Consider the following 26951-nt stretch of genomic DNA (forward strand, 5'->3'; position numbering starts at 1 on the left):
ATCATTTTTCAAAGTTGTCAAACCTTGTCTTCTACAATCAGCCAGTCTTCAATCATTATCCAAACTTCGTTTTCTAGTGAATGTGGGCAGTAGGCATTGACTGGAGCCAGTTGGTAGGCTCTATTAACCTTGGTGTGCTGGACTTAATAGGCAAACATTTTTGTATTTTTGCCAATTGTGATATTTATAATCAATAATTTGCATCATAGAAGCAAGAATTTGTTTTGCACACACACCCTCTTAAAATTGACAGAACATTGGTGTCACTTCACACAACACCTTATATTTGAACGAAGCTCAATAGTTAGCATAACTTGGTGATGTTTAGTGTGAAAGTTAGTTTTTATTTATAGTAAATAGGATACAAAAATGATATATAATTCATTCAACATTTGTTCATCAGATAAACATTTTATTGTATTCTGCAATCATGTGTAAACAGAACTCACTCCAAAGACCAGCAAGCTAGTGAACACTGCATAATTTAAGATTCAGTGACAATTCAGATGGCAAAAAAAAGGCACTTGAAAGACTTTATCCATAAGAAAATATAACACTTCTGTTTATTATTTAGTTGTATCAAGTAGATAAAAAGTATGAATTAGGATGAAGTTAAACACACAATTAAAATAAATAAAGTATTTTAGAGACACGTGTTGTCACTATTTTACACATGAAACAGTAGCTACATAGAGTGGAAAGTTATAAGCAGACAAATATGATTAGATCATATTTAGAAATCATAAGTAGTCTAAAATGTATATTTGTTTTTAAATAAAAGTGCTTTAACTCAAATGGAAATAAGAAACACATAAAAAAGTAAGTGGTTATCATTACAAGTAAACAATATTTTCACTGTGCCTCAATCTAAAACACAACTTAGCTGTCGGTAATGTAAGTTTTAGCCACATAATTACTTTGTCAGTCATTTGCATTACCAAATAAAGTTTAACTCCAGTTTTGTTGGATGTGTTGTGCAGGCTACAGCATAGTGTGATGTTACACCCCCCCGTCACTCATTACACCATGGACATTTCACATGTGGAAGCCACACTACGACTTTCAGGTCATAATGTGGGCAGTCAGAAGTAGCACAAGGACTTGGCAGTAGTACATGTATTACTAGGCTGTAGCCTGCATTGGTAAATAGTTTTACTGTTTGTTTTTTTTTAAAGTTCCACAAAACTGGAATTATGCTTTAAAGATGGTATGAGCAGTTTCCCCAAAAGTAGTTAAGTGGGACTTTACCTTCTCCCTCAAGAGGCTCAAAACTCCATTTAAGTTCCATTTCTCTGAGGTGATACAAGGAATTGTACCATGTTACAATTGACAGAAGCAGGAAACACTTGTCAAACTGGTACTCTTTAATGGTCGACTGCATAAGTTCTCTAAAAGACCAAGTAGAAAGGCATCTTCCTATCTGCAGTGGTGTGCAACATCTGCACACAAAAAATTCAAGGTACCACTTCTTACAAATCTTACAAGTGGGGTACCTACATATGTGTGTAAATGTCCCACTGCATTCTTTATGCAGGAAAAACAGAAAATGTGCTAGCAGTCTGACTTGCAGATACAGAATAATTGAAGAAACAGATTCTATTCGTAGCACCGTTCTGCAGCAGTGATCATAGCATAAATTACCTGAGGGAATTTCAGAATATGAATAATAAAGCAATGGCGATAGAGTTTAATACAACAATTCAGAATCCTGCACTGTGTCCTAAGCAGGGAGACATTTTCTGTGTCATTAGGAGTTTAATTGAAGTGGGGCATCCAATTTACTAGGCTAGACCTGCAGTACACTAACAGTCTTCACCTCACACCTACATTACATGACATGACCAAAATGACGTGGATACCCCTTCTAATAATTTGCATTTGGACATTTCAGCCCCACCAATTGCTATCAAGGGCATAAAATCAAGAGATGCACACAAGCCTCAGATCACCATATGCAACACCAAACGTCGACTGGAGTGGTGTAAAGCACAGTCATTGGAAAATAAGTTTCTAGAGTGACAAATTACGCTTCAGCATGTGGCAGTCTTATGACGAATCAAGGGTTTGGCAGGACACTGCTTCCTAAGCAAATATGTACTGCAAATTGTAAAGTATCATAATGCCACAGCATACTTTATAGAATTGTGTGCTTCCAGATTTGTGGAACCAATTTGAGGAAGACCCCTTCCCGTCAATCAAAATATGGTTTCCACAGTTTGCTGTGGGAAAGGTTGACTTGCCTGCACAGAGCCCTGAGCATAAGCCCATCAAACATCTTTGGGATGAATAGGATCGCAGACTGCAAAACAGACCTTATGGCCTGACTTCACTACCTGCTTTGCTTTATTGGCTGAATGGATGCAAATCCCCACAGCCAAGTTCCAAAATCTAGTGGAAACCATTCCCAAAAGAATGGAGACTTCTAGCAGCAAAGGTGGGATCAACTCTAAATTAATGGCCATGGTTTTGTAAAATGCAATACAAGCAAATATGGATGTTATGTTTTGGTGCCCACATACTTTGGCCATGTAGTGTATGTAAAAACCAGACTATTAATCTAAATTTCCAGCTCACAACTTGACTGATCTGGAAAAAAAAAATAAAAAAAATTGATATATGCAACTGTTCACAGCCCATATTTGGGTCAAAGCAACAATTTCATTGCTTTGCACTTTTGTGCATAAATGTGATGTTTCATATTCTATATTACATGATGTCTGGCAAATATAAACATTTTTGTTAACTTAAAAAGTTGGTCATATTCATTAAACGCTTTTATACATTGACCAGACAAAACATACCAGGCATGAGTCAATGAGAGCAATACAAAAAAAAAAGGAGTAACTTTGCAACTTGACAAAACCGTGTTGCATTGGAGGGGGAGGTAAATATAAAATGTGGGGACAGATTTATAGTTGGGGTAGGACATGTCCTAGACCACCTTTAAATGTCGGTGTAAAAATAAGGTTATCATGTATTTGTATGTTACATGAAAAAGCAGTTAGTATGTTCTTTATGTGTAAAATAAAAAACTATGCATCACTTGCATTGTAACATGGTTAGTCCACAGTCAAATTTACTCACTTTTTTGTTTTACTCTCCTTAATAACTCAGATCCTCAACTCTAAGCTGCATGTCTGTCTGTTAGGAATGGGGAAGTGTGGATGAGTGTCAAGAGTGTTAAGGGGAGGGGGGTAATTTCAATAAGAGGATGGAAATATTGATTTAAGAGTTTATACCTTTTATTGACATGAGTATTTCCATTATGCCTTTGCATATAGGCTATCTATATTTTTGTATGGATTGGTGATACTGTTCCAAATAATATAGAAAATAAAATGAGAAGTGTTTTGAGATGCTTGGGTAATGTAATGAATAGTGTTTATTGTATGTTGCAATACAAAAACAAGTTTTAAAAAGGTGTTCGAGTGATTATCTAAATTTATTTTTCTATTAAAGGGCATTGGAAAATAGGAACCGAATGTGCCCGAACTACAAAAAAAAGTGCATATTTTATTTTTATCATGCAATATGATAAATGGAAGCTTTTCTTCACATTCAATTAATGCTGAACTTAACTTAGATGTAGAACATTATAAAAATACCAAATTCTGCCGAGACTGTTAATCCAGGTCTTAACAGTATCTAAAAAAATTCAACATTGTAAATATATAAATTTCAAATAGAGCTCATACAGTTCATGCCTAGTATTAAGTACATTCATAAACACTTGTGTAGTGCCATGTGAAAAGCTTTAAGTGGTGATCAGACTGCAGAACCATCTGTGCTGAAAACGAATCTGACACTCCCCTTTCAACATTCCCAGTACAAGAATGCTTCTGAATTGAACAGGTTTTAGTTGCAAGCTTCATAACTACTTACTTTAGGTCTCTCGATTAGGCAGGTATTGTTTTTATGGATTGTTAACAAGGCACAAGGCTTTGCTGTATGTGCACTACATAAAGATAAGCTTCACCATCGTCAAACATATTACATCATAATAAGGAGATACATAATATACTTACTGTCCAATCGTGTTGCTCATTGAAACAGCACAGTTATTTGTGACAATCATTTATTTATGTCTACTGTTATCAGCTTGTAGTAAATCATTTTTAATTTTGAAAGATGTGCGAGTTGTGTGTACCATTCATTCAGAGTATGTTTAAGGAAAAATAGCTTCTAAAATGTGTGTCATAAAATTAAATTGAAATTTAATTAAAAGCCATACAATGTGCATTTATGTGTGGGATATCACATTTACAATACTCAAGGCACACTTTAATTAAATGACTTTGGTCTCTACCTGAAAGAAACATAGAAGACGCTATCTGAAGGAGTTAAAGTGACAACTCTGGCAGTGACTACGTGTTATAAAATAGGTAGAAAACAAACATGTAAGGATGAAAACCTGAGATGGTGTGCACATACTACTGGAAATATTGCATGTGGAGTGAGCAATTTAAAGCAAGTTTGAAACATTAAAGATACAAAAATAAAATCTAGAGACATAGAAATGTACAACTTTTAAAGAAAGGTGTTCGGAATTATCACAGCTTGAAAGATGTGTCGGCTATCAAAAATAGATTTAAAAAAATAAGTCACATACAGCGATCTATGCATCATAAAAAGGTAGCAGTCTCTTCTCCCATTTGACCCTCTAGTGGCAGAGGTGTAAAAACTCAGCAGTTAACCGACAGGCTTCACAGGCAACAAGAGGTGATGGAAATGTGAAGTAGGAGACAGAGGGGGAAGACTCTTCTTAGTGGCACATCCTCAAAGTCATTTCTTTCTGTGGATACAAAGTCAGTGAATTGAACAATGTAACAATATTTAAGTCACACAGAAGTAGTGGGAAACAAAAGCAAACTTGCAAATAAATACATTTCAACAGTTAAGTAGATTTTATTACCCCAATACATTTAAGACAAGGAATGAATGAACTGCATTTTGTGCAAAACACATTTATTTTAGTGTGTAATACTTGAATTCACATACGTGATCGCTTATATTTTTTTAATCCCTGTGCTGGAGTGCTTTTTGCAACTTAAATAGTGCCATGGCTTAAATTGTGGAATGCTATGCTATAATGAGAAACCAACTATGGTGTTTCTGCTGAAGATTTTCAGCATAAAACATTCCCAATATTACCCTAGCAGTGTAGTAGCTACAAAGTGTTTTTGAACCACTAATAGCATACTGTATTTTGTTTTGGTTTTTAATACAGTAATGTACGCCACTTTCATATCACATAATTTCGATTATGCCATCTTTACAGCCATATATGGGGCAGGGCGAGCATCGAGTGGGTTAAACCTCAGTACTAAAGGATTAAAGGTGTATTAAAGGGTATATTAATTTAACTGTAAATATTTAATGTATGGGCACTGTGGTACCAGTTAGTAACTGGTACACAGCGCCAGAAAGTGCCGAGTCCTGGGAGTATAAATGTATTTATTTTCATATTCTTCATGTATTGATTTCTGATGCAAAAGCCATGCGTGTGAAGAAAATGTTTTTTTCTGCAACTGTACGAAGAAAGGACCCCATGTTAATTACTTTTTGATGTGAGTGTCCAACACATCCTATAACCTGAAGGCACAGGAGGGTGTAATTAGACTTGCTGTTGGGTTTCCTATGTCTCTAAAACAGGATGCAGGAAATCACAGCAAGTTTTAGGATCTCACAGATTGACTTTTGCAAGTTAAATTGTATTAGATGCAAGAATACAGAATATATCAAATTCTGATGTTAAATTATCTGATGTAATATCAAATGTTTCGGTGCCAGCTAGGATCAGGAGGGCTGGATTACTTCCTGCCAGGGTAAGTGTGTAAATTTGTGTAAAAGGAGGACTGTTTGACCATGCAATGTATCATTTTCCATCTGACTTCTGGATTATCACTAGTACCACAAACTGGTGTATAAAAGAAAAAATAGTGGTCTGAACTCTTGAGCAATAAACCACTGCTTGAACATTCTGACTGCGACTATTACTTGCTGTATCCCGTGACCAACAGATAAGAGCTTACACTCTAATCCGTTCTCTGGCTGTCCTGTGTTGAACCCAGCATCTGTGTCAATGCACTGCCCACTACCCAGCAGTCCTGATCCACAGTTAATGGTCAGGAGTACCAGCCAGCCCACATCAAACAGGCATTGCAGCTATACCAGCTACCCCAGAAGTACGCTGTTCTGTGTGCAGCAAAGGAGCCCAGTGGTGGCAGATGAAATCTCCTACACCTATTGCACAGTGTGTGAGTGTCTGGTGGCAAGGTGACACCAGTAGGACTGGTCAGAACATTCCTCCATTCCTGCTAAAGACATCTGGCTTGCATGCAGCCCAGACCAAGCACCCATAACTTAAAATTTCGCTCTGGGTGGAGGTCACCAAGTTTGTCTTTATTGATGGCCTTTTCCTATAAAGTTCTCAGTAAAATGAAAATGGGAAGTTCATGGGTGTAGGACAGCAAAACCACCACTGTGTGTGCGTATGAAACAGTCACACCTTGGTAGCACAGCAGTGCTGGACCACAGCGGAAAAGAGGACCCAACAGGTCAGTGGAAAGCAGCACCCTAGGTACACTACATGGCCAAAAGTATGTGGACAACACTTCTAATTATTGCGTTTGTCAACTTCAGCTACACCAATTGCTATTAGGTGCATAAAATCAAGCATACAGCCATATAATTCCCATAGTTAGAACATTAGCAGTAGAATAACTCAGTGACTTTCAATGTGGCACTGTCATAGAATGCCACTTTCCAACAAATCAGTTCTTCAAATTTCTGCTCTGCTAGAGCTGCCCCAGTCAACTGTAAGTGCTGTTAATGTGAAGTGGAAATGTCTAGGAGCAACAGCTCAGCAACGAACATTAGACCATAAAAACTCACTTAACGGGACTGCTGAGAAATGAAGCATGTAGTGCATAAAAATAGTTTGTAGTTGAGTGTTACAACAGGGGACAGAGTTCCAAACTGCCTCTAGAAGCAATGTCAAAACAAGAATTGTCCATCGGGAGCCTCATGGATTGGGGTTTCCAAGGGTGAGCAGTCACAAAAGCCTCAGATTAGCGTGCACAATGCCCAAGGTCTAATGAAACAGAAGATGTTGTTTATCGCTACCAATCAGATTCTTGTTATCATTTATTTAGTACATTCTATAAAATGACAGCTAGAATCTGATTGTTATAGGAAGCATCTTCATTTTTTCAAACCCGCAGTTTACTAAACATACCCCTAAGAGTGAGTTTTAGAAAATGATACAAGTTTGAGACAAATGAGATTGACACTATTTACATTTTAACTTTTATGACTGTTAGAAAGAGGTGACCACAAATTATTGTGTTTTGTTGTATTTGTGCATGATAACCACAGTAGCACGGTGGCGAAGTGGTTAGCACTTCTGTCTCACAGCACTGGGGTCATGAGTTCAATTCCCGACCATGGTCTTATCTGTGTGGAGTTTGTATGTTCTCACTGTGTTTGCGTGGGTTTCCTCCCACACTCCAAAAATATACTAGTAGGTTAACTGGCTGCTATTAAAAATTGACCCTAGTCTCTCTCTGTCTGTCTATCTGTGTGTATGGTAGGGAATTTAGACTGTAAGCTCCAATGGGGCAGGGACTGATGTGAGTGAGTTCTCTGTACAGTGCTGTGGAATCAGTGGCGCTATATAAATAAATGGTGATGATAACCATATTTGCCATTTTTTAGATTTCCCTGTAGAGTATATACAGGTTTTTAAGGCCCATAGCGCTGTAGCCAAGCTCCCTGGATGTGGTCGCACGAGAAAGCTAGAATCCAGTATCCGAAAACTGGGTTTCCATCATGGTCATGTCATGAGTCAGGGCAATTAACTTAAACACTTCAGAAAGTACCCAGGAATAGTTCAAGACAAGAGATTTGACTTTTCTGATGGAACTAGCAATGAGTCCAGGGGGTAAATGTATTAAAATGTATTAAGGAGCGATTTTTGCAAATATTCAGCAACTTTAAACACACTGTCTTTTAAATTTAGCTGTCAAAGTCGCTGAATATCAGTGATTTGCAAAAATCACAACTGTGACTGGATGGGCGTACTTTGCCACCCGGTCGGTAGGGGGAAAGGAGGAATGAAGGGATGTTCTTCCTGCATAGTTTATCTTGGTTTCCTTCTCACTGTCAGTAACCAACTTTTACTGACCACTCCTACTGGTGTCACCTTTCCACCAGACACTCGCCAACTGCAAATGCCAACTGCGCAATAGGTGGAGAATTCGGCTGCCACCACTGGACTATTTTGCGGCACCCAGAACCGCGTACTTCTGGGGTAGCTGGTATAGCTGTTGCAATGCTTCTGTGCTGTGGGCTGGCTGGTGAAACTATGGATCAGGGTTGCTGGGTAGTGGGCAGAGCGTTGACACTGACGCTGGGTTCAAACACAGGACAGCCGGGGAACAGATTAGAGTGCAAGCACTTATCTTTTGGTCACAGGATACAGCAGGTAATGGTCGCAGGCAGAATCTTCAAGCAGTGATGGTTTATTGCTCAAAGTTCTGACAAGGACTATAACACACCATTTTGAGGTACTGGTGATCATCCAGAAGTCGGATGCAAAATGATACATTACATGGTAAAACAGAGCTCCCTTTTATACAGATTCTGACACACGTTGTCTGGGGGTAGCCCAGCCCCTGATCAGACCAGGCCCCGATTTAACATCATGATGTGATATTTCTCAAGACATGAAGTACTCAGTTTAACTTTCAAAATTCACATAAATCTGATTTCCTAAAACCTGTTTTCAGCATTATTCATGTAGTTTGTCTATCTTTTTAACAAGGCAGGATACATGTAACTACCCCCTTCCTAGGATTTCAGGCTGCAGAGACCTTTTGACTACCGAGATGAAAAGGTCTAATTTACATGAGGTCCTCTCTTCAGACAGCTGCAAAAACACATGCCTATTGCATCAGGAATATGGTACGTACATTTCTAAGACAGTATCAAAATCAGATTTGCAATGACAAATTAGCGCACTGCGCTAATAACCGAAATATATTTATACAATAAAGTTATTTATAAGTGACCCAGCCACAGCGCCTTAATAGATTTACCCCCAGATCTAAATCACATAGAACACCTTTGGGGAGTCTGAAAGCAGCAGTTGGGTGAAGGCACCTTCAAATCTGGGAGAACTGGAGCAGTTCGCACAAGAGTTGACCAAAGCCAGTAGAGATATGCAGGAAGTTCACCCATGACTATAGGAAGTGGTCGATTGCAGTTATTTTGGCCATGCTACCAATTATAAAGACTTAAGTCAATTTTGCCAGTGCCATTTTTTTTCTTTTTTCATTTTCTGATTTAAAGGGGTATACAGTATTAAATTCTGAATCAAAAACAAAGTTTGCAATTAACTGAGAAAGAATTCCTCAAAAAAAAATAATTTCACCTTTTGTATATAGGAAATGGTTTTTGACCACTACTGTTTGCACATTTTAACCCCACATTTTACATTGACAGATGCACATAACTTTAGGAATGTTTAAGTCATTAAGGGGGAATTAAATTTGGCTATGAATAATGCGGCGCTAACAGTATTACCGTTGATATGGTAACTTTAACCCAGGTTTCTGCTTGCTGCTCCCTGAGCAGGAAGCAAAAATCACAGTTAAAGATTATCGTACTAACGGCAATAATGCACACTATTATCATATGAACGGTAATAGTTCGCAAGCCGCGTTATTTTCGCAAGTAATGTGGCCAATTGAAATCCCCCCAAGTGTGCATATTAGCAAAATACCTGTAATTATGCACATGTGAAAAGACTCAATTTCCATCTGAACTCACAGCCATAGCAATTAGCATGAGTGCATAATGCCATTTTGCATTTAAAATTTATTGCTGCTTACAAATATTAGTGTTTAGAGGGAAAGAAGTGGACAAAATATGTCTAAACTTACCAGTGGCTCTAGTTCTTTGGTGTCGATCAGATTAAATTCTGTGACAAAATAATAAAAGTGTTTGTAGCAGGTGTTCACATGAGCCTCTGCTCCCATTTGGATGATTCTATCGAAATGATGAATGTACACATGAACGAATACACGGAAAAGTCTGGACAACATTTTTTTCACAACTTGCAGGAAATTTTTTGGGAAGGGGGTACCTGTAATGGAAACACAGACAGTAAAGAGAGATGGAACTTTGTCTCCAATACTCCAGTATTGTGATGTGCCAGATTTGTCACAAGTGTAGTTAAAAAGGCTGCTTTACCAAATATTCAAACAAAACGGCATATAACAAAGCCCAAAAAAACCTTTTATGCAAAATTGACATACAAACAAATTAAAATCAGTTGTGTAGCTCTCACTCTTGGATTTAAATAATGTTAATTTGAAAGGTATAACAGTGCTTTGGGATCACAACACGAAGGGAAAAAAGCCCACAATTGAGGTGGCACAATAACTTCAAGTCACCATCAGGGTCATTGTACTAGCTGCAAAAGCACTAGCGCGCATTGTGTTCAAACCAACCAAATGAATCCACCCAAATGAGAGGGGGACATCGTGAGAGAGGGCAGAGGAGGGGGGACAGCGGGGCAGAAGCTGGGGCAGAGAGGGCGACAGCTGGGGCACAACGGGGCAGAGGAGTGTAACAGGGGCAGAGAGGGTGACAGCTGGGGCACAACGGGGCAGAGGAGAGTCACAGGGGGCAGAGGAGAGTCACAGGGGCAGAGGAGGGTGACAGCTGGGGCACAACGGGGCAGAGGAGTGTGACACATCGTGAGAGAGGGCAGAGGAGGCAGAGTGTCTGGATGCAGAGGAGGCAGAGTGTCTGGATGCAGAGGAGGCAGAGTGTCTGGATGCAGAGGAGGCAGAGTGTCTGGATGCAGAGGAGGCAGAGTGTCTGGATGCAGAGGAGGCAGAGTGTCTGGATGCAGAGGAGGCAGAGTGTCTGGATGCAGAGGAGGCAGAGTGTCTGGATGCAGAGGAGGCAGAGTGTCTGGATGCAGAGGAGGCAGAGTGTCTGGATGCAGAGGGGGCATTTTTGCATACAACTAAATAAGTATTTCTGTCCTGACCTAAATACTTATTACAATTTTTTGACCCAACTACTTCTAAAACAGGACTGCTCAATAATTATTTTGGAGGGGTGCCTTGAAAAAATTTGGAGACTCTAAGGGTGCCGCGAACTGCAAAAGTTTGGGAACCACTGATCTAAGCCCTTTATCGGTAGAGCCAGAAGAAAGGACAATGGATCTTGCTTGTTAGGGTTATTAACTGTGTTGTCCCAAAATGTGGCGATTTTAGAGCAAGTGCACCATATCACGTCAAACATTACCTGGAGTACCACCTGTAACAGATTTTGAAGCCCTTTTTAATGTGGGTTGAGATCAAGGACTTAGACACCCTTTGCCTGATTGTTGATCAAGTGTCCTCATCTGGAGTCCTGCCTATTTTGTATTTATTAGCATGTAGTAAAGGGATAAAAGCATACCTTCAGAGAGGAATCTGCAACTTCAATTAAACTCGAGTTGTGTCAGAGGATTGCCAATGTGTGTCTAGTCTTATGTAAAGTATAGACAGTTTCTAAATAAATTAATTTTATAAACAATCAAAGGGTCTCACCAGCCAGACACCAAATCCCAGCTGCAATGCCTCCAACAGGTGCTGTTACAGTTGTCCTTGACATCACTTACCATTCTGATTCCTTTAGAGGACCAGTGCGCAAAACGCAAGGAGAACTGGCATGAAGTAAACTTGTAAAGTGTCCCAAAGTTGGGTGTGAGGAGAGGGGGAAAGAGCTGTATTAAAGTGAATTTTACAGTGGTCATATTCAGCAGAAGTGAACTATTGGGTGAGTGCGCCAAAGTGAGAATTCCTCTGGCATGGCAGCAGTCAGAAAAGAGACCATGCAGTACGCAGCCTCAAAGGCTATAGATCTAGTGGTAGTAGAGGTGGGTGTGTCTGGGAAGACCCTTTCTCCATTAGAGATGGTGAATCTTATAATTTTGAAGCTAGTTCTCAAGGGTTTGTTCTTTCAAACAAAATCACTAACTAGTGTTATTGGGTCAGAGTTATCGGGCACTCCGATTGGCAGAGTCTGGAAGAGAGAGAGAGTAGCCAAGTCAGTATATTCATTTCAAGGTAGACAATTCTACCGAGCCAGGAGAGAAACAGCTCTGCCATCTGAACAAGTCCAGCTTGATGGATCTTATGATAGGAGTGAAATACTCCTTGCAGAGATTAAGTATCATGTCAAATTTTCTTAATACTTGTCTACTACCTATGTAAAAAGCCTACAGGTTTCATTTGCACCATTTTATGGGTTTGTCCTATCCCCCAGAAAAAAAAGTAAAGTTTTTCCAAATAGTGAAAGTGTTGCCCAAGATCTAACACAAGTACAAAAAAAAATATTCTGCAGACATTTGTGATACAGTGACTATCATTGGCCATGCCATGTATGAATCAACCAAAACCCAGTACTTCTTCAAAGCAAGTCTGCCACAGCCTTTGATACATGGAAATGTCAAATAGTAATTTTGCTTTAATTGGTGCCAAAAGAAAACTTACCAATGTTTGTAGGGAATATGTCTTCATTGTTTATTTGAACTTCTATCCAGTCCATCAAAAGATTCATGTATTTTGGAGCAGAAAGAGGTGTGGGTTTTCTATATCTGTTTTCATCTTGCCATCGGTACTCATATTTTGGACCCCCAGACATAATTGGACAGGACTGCTCAGTGCAGCTGTCACTGATTGTACCATAAATTAGATTGATACGATTGAAAAAATCCACAACATGGACTGCCACCCAATCATTCTGGTCCTCCCCATGTGGTAGTTGCACTGCTAATTTCAAGTCTAATCCAGCATTCAGGGATGCTTGGGCTTTCTTATGCAACTCAAATCTTTGAGTGCCTGGTTCAAATTTACGCTTGGGGCGGAATGTTCTGTCCTTATTAAACACTTGCTTGAGGGGATTGGACATGGTAATAGTGGTTTATGGTAACTGATCCCTTTGTTAAATTATGCCAATTTTTCAAGATATAAAGTTCCTGTTACCAAGCTGTCGCCCCTGGAAGAAAAGAAAAAGAAAATATAGTATTGTTAAAACATTTAATCACACATTTTTCTGACTACAATCTATAAACTTCACGACAAGTCTTCCCAAATCACATATATTAGATTACAAAACCTCACACTCAGGAGCTAGTGTTCAAATTGTGTGTTCTAATAATCCATGCTCATTACAATGCTTGACTGTGTCAAATTTAGGAGCCTGCTTAAAGACATATGAACAAGCAAAGTGCAGTCGTATTTGAATGATATTTTATATCTGAACAAGCCACATCAGGAAAGATTGCACGCAGATGGAAAGCTTCATTTAAGATGCTAAATTCTCATTAATATATAATAGTCAGTAACAATAAACACACTTGTATAACTATTCAACATAGATTATACAATGTGGGAAATAGGAAGGGGGGAAAAAAAAAAGAAAAGATATTTACTCATTGCCTATAGGAACAGCCCAGCGGTCTAAGAGAGAACATGGAGTGCCAGGCTCAAGCTTTACAAAGGATAGTCTAGCACTTCAATCATCCATGTATGTGATGATGTCAGCACACCTGGCCAAGTAACTTCATTGTTTATGTGCCAGCTTCTGCTACCTTGCAAAATAGAACTGTACCAGTTAAGTGGGGCATGGGCAACACCATGTCACATGTGCAACCCGACAAAGTCTGTCTTTCACCCTACCTGGAAGCTCACTTCAGAAGTACCGCTGCATCTTAACATTATTCTAGCGAACAGTTCACACTAAACAGGGACATGTAAAAACACGGCAGTTGAAACCAATATAACTTTCACATATAAATATGACTGTCCAATATATAACAATATGCAACACACATCATAAAGTACATTAGGTATTCATATCTACAGGCTGTTCGTTACTTTGCAGTAATACAATATGAGTTCTCAGTAGATATTACATTTTATCTGTAATACTCCTATGGTAGAGATCCCTTCAGCAAGCAATAATAAAATAGTAAAACACAGATTTCTCCGATGCTTGTCACATGTAGCAGAACTCCAGCCTCTCGAGTGGTTTTCATAACAATACTGAACTCTTACAACCAATTTCCTATATGACTCATAAGCTTGGCTAACTATCCCTAAACTTACCCTTTAAAATATAACTCAGTCCCGGAACAAGGGTATATTATCATTAATCTTCGGGACTTCCCATCTGGTCCCTGACTAGCTAAACTAATATGTATATTTTGCTCATGATTTCTAGTAAAACAGGAAGTATAATAAAAAATAAAGGGTACTTTTAATATATTGCTTCAGGCCCAGTATCAGGCAATCTCTTCAGGATCAGGGTAGAGGTATTTAAAGTGGTGTTCAAGATGTCTTATCTCTTGTTTGTCGGCTTTAATAACGTACTTTGTCTTGCTTCTGGCAATCTGATTTATTTTTCCTACTCTTATTACCACTCTTCTTCCTCATGTAAATATCTACTGTTTTTCACTTCTTCTCCCCGTCTTTAAATTTCAGCCTGCTGCTGTATATGTCACTCTGTTTGGTCTCCTCTTGTCCCTCTCTCTCCTCCGTTTCAACTTCTCGCTTTTGCCTTCTGTCCGTTCTCTTGCTTGTCACTTTCTTCCTCTCCTCACTTCCAGCCTCCTTTTTCTCTGGCCCGCTTTTTAAAGGCCAACCGCTACACTTCAACTGCCAGTTTCCAGTCATTCCTCTCACTTGTCACTTTGTTCTCGCTCTCTTGGTCTCAGTCATATCACTGAGCAAAGCTTTATCAATCTCTGACATCGGTGCAAATGTGCATGCCATCATGTCAGTCGGCACTACATATACATAGTTTCCAGACCTTTACAAGACATAAATTTGACTTAATATTTACATGCTGTAAAGCCAAGTACAAGCTATTGATGTAATCACCCATTTTCTGTAAAAAGTGGCTAAATGGTATCCTTCAATAGGATTATTGTGAAGTAATCTATGGTCTGTTTGAAAATATACCCCCCATCCCCCAACGTTCATAACTTTATTAAAATATCTTCCGTTGGATAAGCTTCTACAACATGAACTACCAATGCATAAAATGTTACTGGTGTGAGGTTAGCCATTTTAACTGTCAATAAGGAAGACAATTACAAAGTCGTCTTCACCAAGCATCACTCTGGCCACCGTTAACTGGTCACATGGGATAACTAATCTCAGAGAGACTGTGAGCCTCATGCATAACATCGACACACAATTCCCTCCACACACACCCTACAGGAAACAGGTGACACCACCACTAGGGCTTCCAATATGAAAAACAGTTGACCTGGACCTAGTAAGTTAAGATCCATAGTGCCCGTATTTTCATGGACACAATAAGCCTGGAAAAACTAACAACCAGACCTAACTATAAAGCTGAAGCCTTGATCCTATTGGTAAAAAAAATATTCAAATTACCTCCTTCAAAAGGCACAAGCATTCCTTCATCAAGCAAAATAATACATAATAGCAAATATACACATGCCCAAACAGTTTGCTACATCTAATGACTTCACAAGGACTTGAAAATAGTAAAAATAGATTTTTAAAATGTAATTTAAATCTATGCTGCATTTATAAATCACAAATCTTCTGTGGCTGGATCACTTAGAAATAATTTATTGTAGAAATGTATTTCAATCAGAGGTGCAGGCACCAATGTATAATTGCAAATGAACTTATCGCGTTGCATTGGATGTGTTATGTAGGCAAATGACTTGTTTTGGGTTTTGTAACTTTTCTTTGGGAATTCCCAACTTCACAATAGAGGGAAAGAAATGTATTTATTTCTGATGCATATGCCAGGGGAGAAAATGTGTATTCTGCAACTGTCTGAAGAAAGCACCCCATATGTTAATCTCATGTTAATAAGTCCTTTTGATGTATGAGTGTCCAACACACCTGAAGGCACAGAAAGGTCTAATTAGACTTGCTGTTAGATTTCCTCTGTGTCTAAAACAGGATGCAGGAAATCACAGCAAGTTTTAGGATCTCTCAGAGAAATGTAAATTTTCTATGAATTGCATTTAAATCTATGTTTGGGAAAATATACTAAAAATAGCTCAGACGTTGCTGAACCATCTCGGATTAGGGGCGGCTGGCTTACCCCCTGCCCGGAGTTATGTCAGAACTGTATAAAAAGTGAGCTGATTGAGAAAGTAATGCATCATTCTTGTGCCATCTATACTTCTGAAAAGATCGCTACTGGCGTGTGAACTGTTCTTGTTAGGACTACTTGAGCTAATAAACCATCTTTCGCTTCAAGAACCTGCTTTGACGACTACTTACCCTGCTGTAAATTTCTGTGACTTACAAATTTGACCCAAATTTAATCCGTTCTCCGGTTGATCTGAGGTGGACACAGCATTCCAGTGCCAACGTTTTGCCCGCTACCTGCGGCTCTGGCCAGTGTGATAGGGCAGGGGGGAACCATCCACAGAAACCCTGAACTGAAGGCAAAAGGTCAGGTATACCAGCAAGGGGGTACCCTAGCAGCAAGAGTTACCCAGAAGGAAGCGGTTCTAGGTCCCGTAAAAAAGCCTAGTGGTGGTAGCAGGCATCTCCTATTGCGACAGGAGGGGCGTATTTGGCATAAAGAAGGGGAGGGATGGTGGCAAAGTAAGCCTAGCCAGTCCCCAGCGACAACAGACAGGGTGGCATAGGTGGTCCATCCTGTCACATCTTACATTATTACTTTTTCCTCTACAATTTCAAGAAATCAACAGAATAATTTCCTACAAAACGAGAGTTCTGTTGCAAATCAGTCATTTATCTGATGAGTGAGCCTGTTCAAAAAAAAAAAAAAAAAAAAGGGAAAAAGTAGTTGATACTTTGTTGTGCCTGAAACCCAGAAATTCGATCCTGACAAAGCCGTCAATAGTGCCGTAAGTAAATATTAAAAAATATATAAGTCTCCGGACTGTCGTGTGAAAACACACGCATGCAGGTGCAGCAAGCTATTAAGTGTCAAATCTGTTTGTTAAAACCTAATCTACCTTTAGAATCACTTTATAAAGCTTAAAACTCAGTAAAATGTCTGTACAAAGAAGAATTAGTTATTTAACGAAAATAAGTCATAAGAAAACAATTCAAAAAAACAAAAGCATCACACTGATGGAGTGAGAAGGTGTAGACATTACAACAGAAAATTAGCGAAGGTGTACCATACGAATGGTCCATCACTGTTCTGCAATACAAAGGAGTATAGTATAATAAATATTAACAAAGAAGACACATTAGCTTTAAAGTTACAAATTATAGGTAATTTTCAAACATGTTATTTATTCCCATCTCATGCCTAATTGAAATAAGGATCACTGATCCTTAATAGAGATGTAAAACAGTCATTGTTAAATGTCATGCGACTACATTAAAAGACATGCTCAAGACTTCCGGTGGGCGGGGCAATGTGTATGGCCGCAGCTTAACAGAGCTCCAGACTACGTATTACAATTGCCTGGAATCATGCGACATGTATTGACCATATTCACCCCTCCTCGAAATATCTGTGTTCGTGAACACTGAGGGTGTGTTGGATGGTTTTTGAAGGTCTGGAGACCGTGCATTTTACCCAGAGTCCTGCCACAACGTTGTGGCCTATGAGATTTTCCCGCCACACCAGTGAGGATGCTTCTACATGCATAAGAATATTATCCCTCTAAGGGACATACGTGAGTATTGTCTACCCGGTGCACATCTTGAGAGGCGAACACCCTGACTTACTGACTGCCAACCTGAAAGATCTTGCTGACTGCAGGTTAGGGCTACGCGATTATGGCTCACAGGCTACATGGAGTATGGATCCAACCAGGTATACTATCCATTCTCTCTACCTGGTGTGCGGCAGGGAATATGTATACTCACCTGTGGTGGAGTCTTAAAAATTGTCCCGTGTGCGATAAATGTGGACATCACATCTGCTGGTTACGTCTGACTTATCGGTCGCTGGGACTGAATACAACTTACTTGTGAGAAGCGTCTGGGAAAGTGCAGGACCTTTGTGGGAGGACGAACCTGTATGCTGTGAAGGGTTGCTGTTAATCCTTGCTCACTTTGGAACCTGCGGAGATCTATGCATCCTCATGGTGAGTGTTAACTTCATCAGCGAAGGGAGCTGTCCTTCACACAATTGATACGCAGTGACTGTGGTTGTGCTCTTTTATCTCCCTTAATGTCCCAGGCATACGCTTGTTTTCCCGCTGTTGCTGTATAGGGACATATTTCAATAAACATACAAATCTTCGCGGAGGACGTCTTTAATGGGTTTATCTATCCTGCCTTAGTTACTCCCTGAGTGGTGAGATCTACGTGTAGTTAACTTTACGATATACTGATCAAATGACAGTCTACAAAAAGAACACATCTACTGGGGAACTGTGGATTACATAAAAGCAGGAAGGAGATTTTTTTTTGTCTTATTATTACATTCCCTTACATCAGCGTTTGATTGCTGACACTTGCTGCTACCAGTTATTGCAGTGGCTTAGTGAGGGGAGTGATCACAACTTCCTATTAGTTTCCTCATTCATCTATATATACACTGTTTCCCTAACAACAGAAAGGGCTCTACAAACCTGTACGGTTCCCAGTGTGAAATTTTGTAAAGCAGCTCTTTATATATTAAAAAAAAAATAAAAAAAATAAAATATGTGATTGATCTTATGTGGACATTGCTATTCAGGACTGTCTGTCTACTATATATAATATGGATTCAATACTCATGCCTGACATCTAATGGATTCATTGAGCACTGATGCTGGATTTTCTTTTGAGTCTGCTGCAAACCCTGCGTTGTTATTTTCAGCTGCTTTGCCTGGAATCTCAAACTTTTCTGTCTTGTTAAAGTGTAGAACAGTTTCTTACAAGTTTGCAAAATTTCTAATGAGGTCATCTTTATCATATTGATTACCAGCTCAGAAGTGGATCTCCCATAGGCTGTGAGGTGCTCTAACGGGTGTACAGACTACTTCAGCAGTGCTTTACATCCTCACGATTGCCAATTTGTGTGAATGAACTATCTACATATCTTTTTCAAATAATACTGAAGGATGGACTTTTGTGGGTAGTGTACATCTACATAATGTAACATCCTTACCCACTCCCCCACCCCCCATACACTGCAATCATCTGTTCCTACATCCTGCAAGCTTTATATATTTCAATTTAAGAGTTAATATCATTTGTATAGTGCCAGCAAATTCTGTAGCGCTTTACAATTGGTAACAAATATTAATAAAACAATACTGGGTAATATATACAGAGAGGTAAGAGGGCCCTGTTTGCAAGCTTACAATCTATGGGACAAAGGGAGTTTGAAACACAAGGACACGTGCTACATCATGTGTGATCATTTGCACTAAAGCTGTTTATATTTCAGGAGGGTTGTGATTTGTGTTTATACTGCATTTGTTGAATGTATTACTGTGTGCATAGTTGGAGAGAGTACCCGAATTATCTTTGTGACCCCCGATAGGGCATGGATAGATATTTGGACAGAGCATCTTCCTCTTGCTCTGAACATAACTCGCATGGTTCTGGAATGGTTAAATATAAGCAAAACCAAAGTCAGTCACCCCCCCAAGAGGAGGCAGAGTCCATAAACAGTTCCGATATCCATACCAACAATTCTCCGATATTGAATATTCCATCTGTCACAGAGTCAGCATCAGACATTTCGAGTATTTTTATGCCCCTCACAGATAAAAAGTTGAAGGACTTACAAATCAGATACAATTCTACCTTGGCCAAAATTGAAGCCAACTGTGCTTTGATCACTACTCGCGAACAATGAGTCCGTGATATGGAGGATCAATCCCATACCCAACCAAAATTGATGGATGCGCAGTCTAGAACTATACAATCCCTGATAGACAAAGTGGATGACCTAGAAAATAGGCAACACAGAAATAATTTACGTTTTGTAGGCATAACAGAGTTTGTTAAGTGTGAATTGTTGGATTACTTGGGTGTTTTCCTATTGAAAGAGTCCGCTCTGAAATACAGGATACCCAAATTGAGAGCCCATCAGTTGGGTCGAGAGAGAGACCAGTTACTGCAAAGTTCTTGGATTTCAGAGTAAAAGAGAAAATAGTTTATGCATATCGAAAAAGATACCCAAGTTGTCTATTAATGATCATAGGATACTCATTTTCCAGGATTTTTCCACATTGGTCTATCAAAAACGCAAATAATTTTTGGAAGTGTGCCAATATGTCCATGCTCATAACAAAAGATTTGTACCAAGCCAAATTAAGCGTTATTGAAAAAACGGTATTCTTTGTTGACCCAAGCTTCTCTAAAAATCATTTCCTTCCACCCCCCTCAGCCACAAAGATCCCCCTAACCACCCTTAGGAATTTCTTTAGGTACTATTTACAGACTAGCTTAACAAATGTTAATATACTAGACTGTTTCAGTTATCAGATTCTTCTCTTGGACTGAAGATTATTTGATATGCTGAGGTACCCTGACAATGCCTTATATATTACTAGTCGGATGGATATGGCACTCCACCATATAACAGCCATTCTAAACTCTTAATCTGATCGCTGAATGGTAGGCAATTTTCTGTGGCTGTTCCTGTTTGGCCATTTTTTTTTCATTATCTTTACTAATGATCAGTCCCTCATCTCCCTATTACCTTCCATGTTCGCGATTTAATGATCCGTAATATATTTACCCTTCTTTTTCTTTGTTACTGTTAGAGTCAGTGTTCTCATCAAATGTTAATTAGATTTTCTGTGTGTGTGTTGCTACACGTGGCAATGTACGCAAATAGTTATATAGGTTTGGTTAGGTTAAGAAAATGGAGTTGGAAACTCGTCATGTTTGTCACATGTACATACATTACGAAAATATAAACCAAATATGTCAATGATCTCTCTCTCTCTCTCTATGTTAAAACTGGCATTTTATTTAGACTTTGTTTCCGACTGCGCAGGACTTGTTTATATTGCGGCTCTCTCTGCTCGCTGGGACAGAGGGACTTCCACTAATTACTGGCTGTGTTCAAGATTGCACAAGTTTGACATAGTAGGTATAGGATGACTGATCCTTCTAATATAGCAGCCTGTCTTTGTATAATAGCACCTCATCACATTATACAAAGACAGTTTAAACTGATATCTTGGAAAGTGGGGGCACTGAATTCTCCCATTAAAAGACAGAGTGATCATACATTTGGGCAAGTTCCACTCAGATCTGGTTATCCTTCAAGAAGCCCATTGGAGGGAGGGAGACGGCTCTATCCTTAAAACTAAAAGGATTGCTGAATGCATGTCCGCTCCCTTCCGTGTTAAAACCAGGGGAGTCGCTATTCTTTTTCATAAAGGCCTTCAATATGAAACCCATGACCACCATTGTTGATACGGAAGGTTGATATATCATTATGGATGTCATAGTTCAACAGTACACTTTGGTTAATGTATACGCCCTAATTCCACTGCAGGCTTTCTATAATGACTTGCTTGTTGTTTTGGCAGGTAGGGAGAACTCGCAATTGATTGTTGGGGGGGAATATCTTAACACTGTTGATAACCCGGATATTGATAAAATGCTCCCACTGGAGACAGCCTCACCGCATTTGTGGCAACATATTCATAGCTTGCAGACGTCCGTTAAGTTGACAGATCCCTGGCGAGTACTTAATTCTTCGGACGAATCATATACATTTTATTCAGCGGTTCATCTGTCTCTCTCCAGGATTGACTACATTTTGGTTGCCGATACTTTAATTCTCTACATACATAAACACAGGGATATACGATATTCTCATTTTTGATCATGCACCCACAACTAATTGTCTCTCGCAGTCTAAAGACTACTGCTGCCTTTGGCATTTCTCTAGTTACTTGGTATCATCCAATGATTTTAAACTGTAGGCAAAATGGATGGAGTATGTGGATGATAATATTGATAATTGGGATACCCCTGTTCTATTCTGGGAGGCGTTGAAAGCGGAAATGTGCAGCCATATTATTAGTATGTGGCGAACCCTGGGGAACTCGACCACACAAAATATTTACAGGAGGGGGCTCTCCTTGAAAATTACTTGCCCCAAGCGAGAAATATAGAATATAATAAACACAAGTTTTATAGATGGGGCAACAAGACAGGTAGCTTGCAGGCCATGATGTCTAATCAGAGACAGGGAGCACGTCCAGCAACAGCCATTAGGTACCCGATAACTAATGTACACAAAGTCTCAAGATATACTTAAATCGGTTCGACCAATACTATGCCACTTTATATAAGGACATCCCTATAGACGCCACTGTGCATGCTGGTTTTTTGGAAGCTAGTAGATTACCTAAACTTACACCTGCCCAGAGGGAAGTCCTGGGTGGTCCATTTACCATGGCAGAACTCAATGCTATGATTAAAGGCCCAGGAACCAGACTGTCGGCAGAATATTATAAACTCCTTCAGCATAATATTGCCCCTACTCTGTTGGAATGGTTTCAAACCATACAATCGGAAATATTGCTTTTTCCAACCTTTAATGAAGCCTATACCACGGGCAATCCCAAACCTGGAAGGGTCCTCAACTTGTCACATCCTACCATTCAATTACATTGCTAAATTCTAACCTTAAATTGTTGGCCAAAGTATTAGCTGATAAATTACAAACTATCCTACCTACTCTATTAACGGACCGTCAATTAGGCTTGGTGAGGGGACAACACTCAGTCAAGGGCATTCAAACTGCTCTGTCAGTGATGTGTCAGCGTCTAAAGATGTAGGGGTATCAGATATGCTATTGAGCTTAGACACAAACAAAACTTTTGACAGTGTACTTTGGCCCCATTTATAAGTTTTGAGGGACAGATACTTTGACCCTGTCTTTGTTCAAATGATAGAATATTTTTATAATAAATCAACTATGGCAATTCTGCTAAATGGTTTTAAAGGGTATGCATTACAATGGAGAGAGGCACCCGCCAATGTTGCCCTCTACCACCTTTACTCTTCAATCTGGCACCGAGTTTACTTTTACACACATTACAAATTTGGTATACAGACTGGGACAAACCAAGTTAAAATTTCAGCATTTGCCAATGACCTATTGCTATACATAGCAAATCCACAACATGCATTAGAATCAATCCTGGAGAGAATTGGTGGGTTTGGCCAGAAATCTGGCTTTATGCTAAACATGGATAAATCTACAGCTCTATATATTAAGTTGCAGGTGGCCTGTCCCTCATGGGGGCGGTCTGCGGGGATAAAGTGGACTGCCCATCAGTTCACATACTTGGGGATTCAGATCCCTAAAATCTCATCATATGTCTACCAGATTACTTTCTCTAAAGCGATCATTTGTGGAAGTTGATGGGTGGAGCAGTCTCCCTTTATCTTACATAGGAAGGGCAAAGTTGGTCAGGAGGATTTCTCTTCCTAGACTTTTGTTTACCGTTAAACTTGACTAAACGAGATTTAAAACAGTTAGATTTTCTTTACTGAAAATTTGAAAAGGAAAAAAGGTCAAGAATTAGCTTACAAAGGTTACAGCAATATAAATCTAATGGAGGCATCAACTTTCCAGACGTAGCCTCGTACAACCTAGCAGCTTTTCCCCGATATCTGTGTGATTGGCTAAATGATCAGGACATGTACGCTAACACCTCCTGGGAACATCAATTTGCCCCTACCACTAATTTAAAAGACCTTTCTACACATGCCCGACCAAGCTATTTCAAATGATATTAAAGATAATCCACTTCTTTGCTACACTAGGAAATTATGATATATCCTTCGTAATAAACATGGTCTAAACACACAGAAATTCCTTCACTTACCATTGCTACACAACCCAGATTTTCATGAAGGTGTGGCTGGTTACCCATTTACGATTTGGCAGTGTGTGGGAATTACCAATATTTCACAGTTCGTCAATAAGTGAGAAAGGAGGCCATTGTCATTTCAGGAGGGCTCTGAAAATTTTGAAGTTGTGAGAGCCTATCCATTGGCGTTTCTACAGGCACAGCGCTATATTGGTGGGGTGCTTAGTACATTGTCAGCTGTAGATTGGACTAATCCCCTAGACCAAATATTGTTCACACCTCCCCCTAAACGTCAGGCAATTACAATTCATTATGGCTTACTGAGAGATACTTTTATGCTACAACCCATACAGGGATATCTCGATGGTTGACACTTCCCTAACCTTACATTGAAAGTTTTGCTCAATTCTCTTACCAGCACATGTAAAATGATTTCTGTCAACTTGTACACTGAGATGCTCTTAAATATAATCCATGATACATTCCTAACTCCTCAGAGATGCTTTCGGAAGGGCCTGTTGCAATCCAGTAACTGCATTTGATGTCATACCGCTGACGCAGATTTAATTGTTTATGGGGTTGTCCCTTAGTTTGGCTCTTTTGATTCAAGTTAAGCGCCATGCTGAAAGTTTCTTAATAAACTATGTCCCCTTCACACCGGAATGGGCCATATTAGGAGTGTTTCCAGCTGCTCAGAAAATATCCAAGGGCGGAAGTAGGCTACTGCTTGCAATTAGTGCTGCAGCATGTAAATCTATTTTATATCTCTGATTACACAATACTGTCCTTCCACCATATCCATGTTTAAAGAGAAACTTAATGTCATATTTCGTATGGACTGGGTGGAGACATTGCTTGACAATGAAAAACAGGCAGAACTATTTTTTGTTATGTGGGAGAGCTATATCAACACACTTTCTATCACAACCAAGACTCATATACAATATTTTTGGGGGTTTGATTCCAACCTGCTATGAGATTATGTGAATTTGAGGAGAGTGTGGCAGATTGCTGGAAGTGCCGCACGGTCTGGAGATTTTGATAGGTCTATTGCCAAGTAGCCTAAAGGTACAATAAGCCTGTTTCTTTTATAATTATCATAGCTATTGATGTTTTGAAATATGTTGTTGCACATTTAATATCAAGTGTAATGTCACATATGCTTTGTAACTGCATGTATAATGTTTGTCATATGCGAGTTTTATAATAAAAAAAAACACATGCTCAATGTGAGCCTGTATTTGAGTCTATGATCTGCCCCTACCAGCTGTTCCTGGGAAAATATATTTAGCATGGTCAGCCACCTTACAACAGTGCCCAGAGTTATCGTCATCTGCAGTCTGCATATTTCTAGCAGTGCAGCCAGTCTAAGCTTGTGCGAACACAGCCATTCAACTTCGCAAACACCAAACTGCGAATACCTGCAGCCTATAGGGCAACGCTTAATATACAATATAATGTTTTTGCCCGTGGGGCGCACTGTCAACAGGAACTTATGATGCAGGTGGTGAGACCATTAAATTTCCTATCAAAGGCTAAATAGAATAGTGCTGAAACTTAAGCCCTACAACGGGCAAACATCATTTTCAACTCATTTTCAACTGGCAACAAACCTTACATCCACAATAATGCAATAATGCTAAAGGCGTCATGAAAATTCTTTGTTGAGATGGCCTATCACAGACCCATAACCAGACAGAGGTCCCAGCAACTTGCAAGAATATGTCACCGCCTCCTGCATCCTTACCACCGCTGTCACAAAGTAGCGCAATTGCCTGTGAAAAGGTTGGAGCTCTACTGGCTTCAGAAAACAGGGTACCAAAACCAGGTCTGGGAATTGAATTCATGATCCCAGCGCTGTAAGGCAGAAATGCTAATCACTGTGCCGCCATGGCCACATATCTGAGACAGGACCTGATCCCCCTTACTGCACCCACTTCCTAAATGTGCAAATTATTAACCCATAAATTAAAAAAGGTGGCCATCTTTCACAAACTGCATGCCAAGCACAGTACATGATAAATATTTCCATGAGATATTTTTTTGGCTCTTTGACCGCAAACATATTTAGCCCTCTCTGAGTTCCTGTTGACAGCACTCCCCATGGTGAACACATTATATTACTTGGTATATTACGCAATATAAGTCGTGCTATGGGAGACTTCGTCTCTGCTAGTGGACCAGACACCACCAATACCTCATCTTTTACCAACCTGAGCCAGGCTCTTGTTTTATATCCAAGACTGTATAATAAAATATGCTGCATTCAAAAAGACAAAGATGTACTACAGCTGGAAACAAAACTGGTAATTTAGATCCACCACCACCCAAATACTTAGAAAAAAAAATAGGGGGTGCTTAAAGCGGTTACTAACAAAACAGAGAAAGGCAAGCTAAAGAAATGGCAATAAACTTCTAGCGTCACAGTTGAGGGGAGAACAAAAAAAAAATTAAAATGAAGGTTTTCAGAATCTGCCCCCTAGACAGGATTAACACTAGCCTAGAAACTTCTACCAATTAAGATCACCTACAGACTGCCGTCCCAAATGCACCAAGATAAATTAAATTGCTCTCCCATTGATCCTTACCTAAACTCTTGGAAAACACCGTGATGGAACAGTGACCATTCATTCTGATGAGTTTTTACAATCCTGCAGTATTTACATTCAGTAATTCAAATAAACTGCAGTCTCCCATTTCAGCTGACAAGAGTGGGACTGTTATTCCATTAACAGCCAAACCCCATTTGTGACATTTTGATATGCCTCTTTTGAAACCACTGATGTACTCTTACTTGACTGATACTGTTATAACCCATCTATAAACCCGGCCAAGTCAGCATCCACCATCTCATTTAAAAATAACTTATAGCCAACTACAGGAACAATGTTGGACAAATGCTATTTTGGTCAGTGGCTCATTGCGCTTGAAACTTTCAATTTCTGAAATGACAAAGTGTAAAGTGCCAAATGATGTAATGCGACACCCACATCACTAGTGCGTTACAAGAAACGTGAAAAAAAATGCAACATGCGTCAAAAAAGGTGAAATACATATATACGTACAGTACTGTGCAAAAGTTATAGGCAGTTGTGGAAAAAATATTCCAAAGTAAGAATGC

General features: G+C 39.4%; 1 protein-coding gene across 2 annotated transcripts in view; it reads right to left on the bottom strand.

Annotated features, from left to right (window-relative positions):
• Positions 1-323: 323 nt before the first annotated feature.
• MOB3A (MOB kinase activator 3A) overlaps positions 324-26951 on the bottom strand; it is a 33627-nt gene continuing 6999 nt past the window's right edge. For both annotated transcript variants that reach the window (XM_075204707.1, XM_075204708.1), the window contains exons 2-4: positions 12555-13059; positions 9945-10147; positions 324-4792 (exon numbers count right to left, since the gene is read on the bottom strand). In XM_075204707.1, the coding sequence (XP_075060808.1) occupies positions 4763-4792; positions 9945-10147; positions 12555-12972 (651 nt within the window). In that variant the 5' untranslated portion in view covers positions 12973-13059 and the 3' untranslated portion in view covers positions 324-4762. The remainder of the gene's footprint in view (positions 4793-9944; positions 10148-12554; positions 13060-26951) is intronic.

Source organism: Mixophyes fleayi, chromosome 1 (assembly GCF_038048845.1).
Source record: "Mixophyes fleayi isolate aMixFle1 chromosome 1, aMixFle1.hap1, whole genome shotgun sequence".
Lineage (NCBI taxonomy): Eukaryota > Metazoa > Chordata > Amphibia > Anura > Limnodynastidae > Mixophyes > Mixophyes fleayi.